This window comes from Otolemur garnettii, unplaced genomic scaffold, assembly GCF_000181295.1.
Source record: "Otolemur garnettii isolate 467f Iridium unplaced genomic scaffold, OtoGar3 scaffold00143, whole genome shotgun sequence".
Classification (NCBI taxonomy): Eukaryota; Metazoa; Chordata; class Mammalia; order Primates; family Galagidae; genus Otolemur; species Otolemur garnettii.
Window position 1 is genome coordinate 319,324 of NW_003852538.1, and position 10,159 is coordinate 329,482.

General features: G+C 39.1%; 1 protein-coding gene across 3 annotated transcripts in view; it reads left to right on the forward strand.

Annotated features, from left to right (window-relative positions):
• The first annotated feature begins 5,781 nt into the window (after window positions 1-5,781).
• CNOT2 (CCR4-NOT transcription complex subunit 2) overlaps window positions 5,782-10,159 on the forward strand; it is a 106,621-nt gene continuing 102,243 nt past the window's right edge. Inside the window, exon 1 of one of the 3 annotated variants that reach the window (XM_012810855.2) lies at window positions 5,782-6,324. Coding sequence is in view for 1 of the 3 variants with exons in the window: in XM_023518633.1 (XP_023374401.1) it covers window positions 6,320-6,324 (5 nt within the window). In the remaining 2 variants the exon portion in view is untranslated. The remainder of the gene's footprint in view (window positions 6,325-10,159) is intronic. The other 2 variants (XM_023518634.1, XM_023518633.1) reach the window with 2 other exon arrangements.

The following is a 10,159-nucleotide window of genomic DNA, read 5'->3' on the forward strand; positions in this document are numbered from 1 at the left end:
TGTACTTTAATATATCAAATCAATAAGATCTGCACATCATTTTTAACAGCTGAGTACAATTCATTGTATGGATGTTGCTTAATTTAACTAATTTCCTAATAAACAATGCAGTCTAGAACATTTCTACAATCAAATTGTTATGTCCTTTTTCCTTATGATACATTTCTAGAAAGGGAGTTGCTGGGTCATAGGTACATGCTCAAGGTTTTTTGATGCATACTGTCAACCTACACTCTAGAAATGTGCTGCCAATTTATATTCTCAGCAGTGTAAGCAGCCCTATTTATCTGAACCCTTGCTGGTATTGTCTAGAAATAATCACTGGCTAAACTAACACCTAAAACCTAAAGTGTAACAGGTTTTGTTACTCACAAGTCAAACTATTATACTTTTATATTACCACTCAAAAGCTCAACATTCTTACATGTACTTTAAATGAAGAACCTAAGGTCCAGAAGTTACAAAATAAATCAGACTCCTGTTCAGTAGGAATTGCTAATGGATACAGTGCAGTGCTTCTTTTTGATTTGGCAGTCTGCTCCACCAACTAAATTTTTCTTTTTCTTTTTGTAATAATCTTGTACATTTCCCAGAAAAAAGGTATATATATCTTTATTACCAAGGGCTAGAAGCTAGGGACATCTCATTAGTTTAATACTTTTTTACTTAGCTATTTTATACCTTAGATTTTACAAATTATGCATTGAAAGAAATCATTCAAGACATTTATTCATTTATCATGGAAAAGAGTCTACTTAATCTTAGGTAGGAATTTTGTTCATTGAATGGCTCATTCATTCACTAATTCATTCCTTCAGTAACACTTATCTAATCCCTGTGTGTGGAGGATAAAGCAGTGAACAAAACAGATATAGTTAAGCTTTCAGGGAATTTTCATGGGATGAAGGGAGACAGATAATAAACAGTAGAGAAAATAATGATAAATTACAAATGCTATTAAGAAAATAGAGGGTCCTAATACAAAGAATGATCAATGTTTGAGATAATGGATATGTTAATTACCCTGATCTGATCACTGTATATTATATGTATCAAAACATCACTATGTACCCCATGAATACATACAATTAATAAGTTAAAAAAGGAAATAGGCCTGGCATAGTGGCTCCCGCCTGTAATCCTAGTACTCTGGAAGGCCGAGGTGGGCGGAACCCTTGAACTCAAGAGTTTGAGACCAGCCTGAGCAAGAGCAAGACTCCGTCTTCACTAAAAATAGAAAAATTAGCCAGGCCTTATGGCATGCACCCATAGTCCCAGCTACTCAGGCAGCTAAGGCAGGAGGATTGCTTGAACCCAAGAGTTTGAAGATGTTTTGGGGTAGACTAAAGCCACGACATGCTAACTTGGGGCAACAGAGACTCTGTCTCAAAATAAATAACATTAAAAAAAAAAAAAGAAAATAGTTATGTGACAGAGAAGAAATGTGAAGAAGTGCTACTTTATAGAGTAGTCAGGCAGGGCCTGTCAGAGACGATATCTGAAGGGTGAGTATGAGTCAGCCAGATTAAAAAAAATCACTTCCCATATTAAAAAAAAATTAAAAAGTAGATTCAAATCCTAGCTAGGTAAAACATAATAAATAAATCACCTCCCAAGCAGGAAAACAGTATCAAGTACAAAGGCCCTAACGCAGAGTATCAATTTTAAGTTTAATTGAGAACAAGAGACCCAAAATACTGGCTTTAATGAAGACAGATGCTTACTTTTTTTTCACATCAAAATCTGAAGGTAAGGAGTACAGGGCTGGCATGGTGTGCTGATCCACAAAGTCCTCAAGGATTCTGTTTTTTACTGCCTTAAGGTTTTGCTATTTCTAGGATGAGAGAACTTACAGACGGCCCAAACTGGATGCTAGAGTTCCGAACCATCACATCTGCCTTTGCGGGTACAGGATACAGACAGAGGAAAAGCAGCGAAGGACTGAAAGTGTATACCCATTGTCTTTTAAGGAAACTTCAGAAAGGGTGCCACATGATGTATCTGTTTACATCCCATCAGCCTGTGACATGGCTACAAGGAAGGCTGACAAAAACAGTCTTTATGCCGGGTAGCCAAGCGTCCATGTCTATTTACTATGAAAAAATGGAGAAATTTTTTGAGACAACTAAAGTTTCTGCTATGGACTATAAAGAATTTGGTAAATGACAGAAACAGAAAGGAGGCAATAAGCAGGGCGAGAAAGATGAAATTGGAGAGATAGGTGGGAGCCAGATTATGCAGTTGGGAAGGCCATGGTAAAGGACTTGAATTTTATTCTGTCTGCACAGGGAAGCTATTGGAAGGTTTTAAACAAGGCAGTGGCATAAACCAATGAAGTTTTAAAAAAGATCACTCCATAGAGAATGGTTTGAATGGGAAAATCTTCATGTATGTAGAGAAAAGTGCAAGCCAATTGTGTGGTTATTATTCTGGCCCAGCAAGGGATGACGGTGGCATTGGAAGTGATGAGAAGTTGCTGAATTCAGAATATATCTGTGAGGAAAAATTGATGGTACTGACTGCTTAGATGGATGTAGAGTATGAGGAAGTGAATAGGGAGATCAGGAAGACTAGAAGAGAAACAGGTTTAGGGAATAAACAAAGGGATTCAAATGTTGTTTCAGACATGTTAGAGATGTCTGTTTTTAACCCCTTTCAACAGCAAAATTTTCAACACTGTCCACACCTTTGTAAAAATGGAAGCTCTCTCCCTTCTGTAATTTACATATAAACTCTTTCTTTCTCAATCCAAGTCTATAATTTTTCTATAAAATGTACAGGGAATTTACCTTAATACACACATTTTGAAAACACATATTTAGTATTTTTCCAAGTTAAAGGAAGTCTATCAAAGTGGATAGTTAAAAAAAAAAAAAAACAGACCTACCAAATGGGCAAATCTGATCAACGTTAGCAATAAAGGTGAACTTTTTGATGCAAGAGGACAATTTAAAAAAATGTATCATTTATTGTCTGCGCACTACAAAGCCATAAATATAAGCCCTTAACAACTGCTAGTTCCTTAATATTTAGACATTAAGGTGATATTAAATTTTACATACTTATAATAGATTTGGCACAACAGGAAATAAAAATCTTGTTCTTGAACAGGCTTAAAGTGAATGTATCCTAAATAGTGCTTAGCAATAGTGAAAGTATTATCAAATAGTATTAGTGTATTTTTTCCTAACATACCTCCTCTACATTTAGTCTGAAAATGTTCCTTATCTCTTCCACTAAAATACCCACACTAATAAAACTCTCAAATCAGACCTCTCCCTTTTGGAAGTGATTTTTCCAATTTTACCAGTGTTATTTTATTTAAAACATGCTTTTTTTGTGTAAATATAAGGAGAATCAGGTTAATCTTTTGGCCTTAATTATTACATATAAATTACAGTACTAGATTAGAAAGGTAAAGTGATACTTGATGTATGTACAGACATGTGTATCTCATTTTTATAACTGTCTTATGGCCCCAAATTATTAATAAACTTGTAAATTATTAGCAGCTTGATTAAGATGCTCAGTAATACCTATGTATTACATATACAGAGAGGCATATCCAGTCTTTTAACACACCAATTTACAGCCGTAGGCATTAACATGAAAAAGCAGAAGAGGCAGAAAGGCACTGGCTAGGAAATGGGAGGAGAAAGGGAAGGACAGACATAAAATACGCTGTTGTTCTTTGGATTTTCCTGCAGTAAAAATAAAAAGCACAGTGAAGCAAAATGTTTAATGAAATGAAAAATTAAGGCCAAATATTTTCTCCGAGACACACCAGCAACATTTGGGGTTTAAATAAATTTGCTGATATCTGCTGATAAATCAAAATACATTTTACATTAAAACGTTGAGTTACCTTTTATTTTATACTTATTTTTCTTGCCATTTCTTGCTTTTGGCCTTCAATGATAAATTGAATCACAGTGATAAATTGGAGTGCAGTGATGGGGGGGAGGAAAATAAACAACCAAGGGACGTAGAAATTTTATTTAATTCAAATTAATTTTACTTTACATTAATAAATGCTATCAGAAACGAAAACTTTCATATTATGAAACAATTTTAAAACATACATGCAGACAGAGAGGCTCTTTAAGTTCAAGATACTAGTACAAAACAAGTGAAGAGTTTATTGATATACAAAGGAATAAAGAGGGACTAAGGCAAAAGAAATTCACTTAGAATGACTTTAGGTTATTGAATATGAAATGTCTGACTTCAAATCAAAAGTTTATCTTCGTCAAGAAGCAGTACAATTAATGGAAGTAGGTGCCTAAACTATCAACTAAACTATCAACTATCAATGCAGGTATACCACTGTAATGGTAGCTTGGAGGGCAATGGCAACAAAGTTGCAAAAGGTGTTTTCCACAGCTTGAGAAGGAATATTTTGCCTTGCAAAAAGTGGTCCCAAGCCTGGAAGAAGTGGTAGTCACTGGGTTTAAGATATGAAGACTATAGTAGATGACAGAGTTTCCAAGTTCAGCATCTATAGTTTGGGCAGCTCTGTTTGTGCTACATGTCATCTAGCTTTGTCTGCAAAAGGTGGGGCCTATCTCTACTGACTCTGGCTGCTTCGATGCAAGCATCCTCACCATTTCATCCAAATGGTTGCTGTAGATACTCGATGTAACTAACTGACCAGGTTTCCTGAAGCTGCAGGGGATAATATCAATGCTTGACCACCAGACACCATTAGTGTTTTGTTGATGAATACTGGGTTTGGGACTGTGTTTTGGCATTTCATCTTTATCCAAATGTTGTGCCGGGAACACTTGTGACTGTAAAAAAAGAATCTATTTTTCATCACACCAACAATAGTATAAAAATGGTTCGCCATTATGTCCTGACAGCAAAGAAGATTCAAGACGATTTCTCTTCTGACACACATTTAATTTCACACAGAACCAGCTACCCAGCTTCTTCAACTTTTAAGATTTGTCTGTAAATGTTCAATACTGTTGGAAAAATGACATCAAACCTTACTGCTAATTCATGAGTTTGACATGGATTCACTTCCACTACAGCTTTCAGCTAACCATTATCCCCCTGGTCTCAGGTGGCCACAGTGGCTCATTTTCAAGACGAAAATCACCAGAATAGAACTTCTCAAACTATCTACATACTGTGTTCATCAGCCACATCCTTCCCACACATTTCCTTGATATTTCCAGCTATCTGTGCCGCATTAGTTCCGCAACAAAACTCAGATTCAATAATGACGCTAATTTTTAAGTTATCCACGGCTTCACAAAAATTGCTATTCAAAAATCTAAAAGATAATTACAAACCAAAACGTGCGCTTGAAAGAACGAGGAGGTATCTTTACAATAAAAATAAAACAAGACGTGTTAAAGTGAAATGTAAGAAATACCAACTGTCAAACTTAGTACCTAAGGAAATCAGACATTTCATACTTAATAACCTAAATGATGTTCTAGAAAGGAGAGACATCACTCCTTCAGGTTTCCACCAAAGCCATTAGAATTTTAAAAGGTCTCACAAATGGCCAAGTTGGTCACTCAAGCTTACATGGTTCCAAGCAAAGTGGGAGCTGGAGAAAGTCCTGTAAAGCTAGGTTGGCTAGTCCAAGTTCACACGACAGTACTTTAAAACCCATTATTTACTTCCTCTCATCAGCTTAAAAAACAGAAGGGAGGTTAGTAGAACTCAACGGTTCCAGGAGAGGGGAACTCACTTAGGAGGTGAAGGTGACGCGCTGCCGGTCTGGGAAGCGCTCGCCCGAGCCCCGGAGTTTGCAGTGGTCGGATTTGCTGCAGGTGGTGCGAGCGAGGAGGGGAGGGGCGGGGGGGAGGAGGAGGCGACCCGCGGGAGCCGAGTGTCCCACACAAACACAAACACAAACACGCTCTGCGTCCCCGGTCAGGGCAGACCGACGCCACCTCACAGTTCCTCGCACAGCAGGACCCCATGGTCCCCCTCGGACCCCCCCGAGCCCTGCACGAAGCAACCTGGCCCCAGAGAAACAGCATCGGCCCCAGAGGCCCCGTTCGCCGTAACGGCCGCGGAGAAGCCCCGAGCTTCCCCGTAAGTCGGTAAGAGAAACGTGGAGCCGTAGAAAGGGAGGTGAGGAGCGAAGCGCATCTCCACCCTCTCGCCCGCACGGGAGAGCGCGCCTACCCACCCCAACGCTGCCCGCTAGGCGATCGCCGCTCCCACCTTCCGCCGCCGCCTTGAGGGAAGCCGGAGCGACGGGGGTCACGGCGGGGGTCAGAGGGTAAAGGTCTTGCTCCCAGCAGCCTCCGCGGTGGATACGTCGCCATCTTGGATCCGCGGGACAAGAAAATTCATGCGGTGAGTTTTTGGCAAATTTTCGGAAGTCTGGCAGCGGGGCGCGCGGCGAGGGCGGCGGATTCGGAGTCCCCGCAAGGCGGGGGAATGCCTTGGGGCCGGTCCGGTGGCGCCCGAGGTCCGCGGGTAGCGTCCCGGCCCGCCGCTTCCCGTTGCTTTTGTCTCGGCTCCAATCGAGAGAGCGGAGCGGGCGGGGAGGGGGGGGTGGCGGCGGTGGAGGGAGGGAGGGGGTGTGTATGGGGGTGGTGGTGGACGGGACGTAAAGCGTCGCTGTACTTGGGCCGCTGCGGCGGCAGCTCTAGATCCTAGGCCGGGTCTCATCAGCGGGCGGCAGAGCTTCCCCCAGACTCTGCTTCCCCAGGCTCCCGCCAGCGCCGAGGAGCCGCTGCCGCCGCGCTGTTTCCTGGGGAAGAAGGGCAGGCGGCAGCGGCGGTGGCCGAAGAGCCCAGGCCCGCTTTAGAGGCTCTGCCGCCTTACCAGCTGCTGCTGCGGTCTCTTGCTTTTCACATTATCCACTACACGCACATTGTCTTCCACTTGTGTGTTTGTGTTTGTGTGTGTAAGTGTAATATGGGGGACGCTGGACTGGCTAACGGGCCTCAGGAGCCTCCAGGCCCTAGGATACCGAAGGTGGAGGGAGAAGGAGTGCAACTATGATGCTGTCTCTGCTACCGCACCCGGAGGGCGAAGCTTCCGTGTTGTCCTAGACTTGAGTCCGGATGGTCTTGGGGCGGCAGAGGAACCAGAGACGCTTCTCTCTGTGAAGTTGTAAGCCCTAGGTTTCTACTTCCGCCGAGGCCTCCACCTTTTGCTGTCTTTGGTCTCGCTTAAAAGTTTCACAGAAGAAATGAGTTGGGTTAAAAGAGGCCCCTGTAGTTATTAAATTGAGGCTCTGTTGTCTTTCCAGGAAAAAGCCTTAAATCTTGGTAATTGTTTAGGTCCTTAGCGAAAGCGAGTGTTCTTTTTTTTCTTTTTTATAAAAGCATTTCCAAGGTTTTAGAATTACCATTTATTCTAGGCCCCATGGGTACGGTCTTAACTACCTCTAAAGTCGTACATACGGGTACCACCTTCTGGAAAGGAACCGAGACATCAACTTCCTTCGAGTACTAGGAGACATCTTCACTTTTCAAAATCCAGAGACTGATCTGTATTTTGTTTCATTTTCATAAAACTCTTGGTGAAAAACCCTACTCCTTTTAAAATCGTCTGGACAGTTCCTCATAATTAGGCAAACTGATGGTGAAAAGTACTCACTTAACAAAATCTTACCACGAGGGAGGCCATACTTGAATTTAATGTTCAAAGTTAAACACATTTGTTGTCATGCTTGATATTAGGGATTTTTAGAGCTCTGGAACCGTAAGTGTAATTCTTAATTTGACAATTCTGAATTTGATTTTCAATGCAACATAAGTGGAAATAAAATACGGGGTGGAGGGGTGGGACAGAAATTTGAGAGTATCTAATACTTAACAGGTTAATGTTGGGTTTGGAAATGCGTGGTATATTTGACTACAGTTCTTTCCTAAACGTCAATAAATACATCTCTTTGTAGTTTTGGAAGATAACTTTATCCCAGATTGAAAGGGTTAAGAATCATCTGGGTCTGAAATGGTTAAATGGCTACATTCAAATGGTTAGTGTTTAAACTTTAATTGAAATGTTTCTTAATAAGCCAAATTCATTGATTAGTAAGCTCTGTATGTTGGACTTACGTTTAGTTTGTAGTTTTTGTAATAGTAAATCTGAAGGAAAACAAATTCAAAATAGACATAAATAAAACATTGTCCACTCCATCCCATCCACTTTCTTAATATTGGAAGATCCTCATTTAATTTTAAACAGGCAATTTCTTCCCATTTTTTCTGAGGGCTTGAATTGTGGTGATTCTGTAAATACTTTCTGTTTTATTTTGGAAGTGAGAAAATACTTTCTTTTTTACATCTTAATTAGCACTTCATCGATGCAAATAATGTAAACATAATTAGTTGGCAGAATCATTTTGTTCTATATGGTCTAGACATATTTGTAACCTAATCTGATCTCTGGGAGTGAGAATAATTGCCTGTTTGTTTAACCAAGCAACAAAATACTGCTTTTAAAAACTTTTAGTTTCTATAACACATTAGTTTAAAGTAAATTTGTCTGGTGGAAGAATGAGAGCAAAATGCATGTGTGAGTGATTTATACTGCCTTCCTTGATAAGCATCTGATCTTGAAGGAAAAAACTCAGAATGATATACTACCCTAAAAGAACTAATTACCTTCATTTTTGTTTTATAACTTTGAAAGTTTAGTTTTTAATTTTTCAGATATGCTTTACAATTAGTTTTGACCTGAAAATTCTTTGTTTAAAATAAATAGTTCATGAGTTTCTGACTCAGTTCTGGTTTTTATTTCTTTAGTATAATTAGTATTAAAAACACTTGTATTTTGAAAGATCATTACAAAATTTTTCACAATCTGTAAGAAGTGAAAGTTTTACCTTTTTAGTAACAAATTTCCTTCATAGGATTTTCTTACAATACAGAGAAAAGAAATCTATACTTCACACACATATATGAAATAAGGAGGTGACATTAATTAAATTAGTTAGACCTTAATTAGTTAAAAAGTACAGTTGTTTTGCTCTTTAAAAGCAATGTAAAATGATAGCAGTATTTTTTAATTGTCTTAAAAATTTTATCTGTAGAAAATTCATTATGTATGGTCATGTATTTAAAAGCAAACTCTAAGGATCTCATGTGCTTGCTTAAACAGGCATTTATGGACTACTTACACTACTTACACACTAAAATAGTGATACAATCTTAGGAAAAGGTACTCTAAATATTTAAGATTTTATTCATTACCTGGATCTTCAGTGGATTTTATAACATCAGGAATCAAAAGATCTGAGGTACTAGGTAGGGCAGTTTTAGAGGGCAGGGTTAATGTGAGTTGTACTGTAATATTTGAATGGAATTGTATACAGTATAATCAAGGGAGCAAGTGCTATGATAGGAGCTATTCTGATTGATGATACATACAGGTGACTGATCTTATTAAGGATGATTTCTACATGTGGATTGAATTTTATTGTGACTTACACTGGTTATTTTGAAAGAGCTGTACTGAAATACTGTCTGTTGCAAAAAGTTTGCCTTTGAAAAGAAATAGAATGAAAAGTAGTGTTTTAAGTTTTTAAAATTATTTTGAAATTTTTACCCTGGTTCTATTATTGACCCTTCTTCAGTTTAAATGACATATATTTTTATTCTTTAGTTTTTCTGTGTGGCATCCTTTAATTTCTATTTTAAAATTCAACTCATGCATAGCTTATTCATTTATTTACCTTGTCTATTACTCTGTTAGGTCTGACCTGGACATAGAATTCTTACTGTGTTTTCTGACAGCTTGTTTTCTGAAATCCAGACTCAAATGTCTTGGTATATCATTTGGGGGGTGTGCTGCACCATGAAGTAATAAAATGGTTTACAGTGTTTATTTTTTGGCAAGAACTCATGGCTCATATAACATGGAAGTACTACAAAGTGAATTATCTGGAAAAAATAGCAATTTTTCTTTTTCTGGACACCTTTATATTGTATATACTTAGACTTGTGATTTAAATCCATTGAGATACAGTTAGATATCTAAGGCCAGGTGCAGTGGCTCATGGCTGGAATCCTAGCACTCTGGGAGGCTAAGGCCGGTGGATTGCCTGAGCTCACGGGTTCCAGACCAGCCTGAGCCAGAGCGAGACCCCAAAAATAGCTAAAAATAGCTGGGCATTGTGGCAGGCATCTGTAGTCCCAGCTGCTTGGGAGGTTGAGGCAAGAGAATTTCTTGAGCC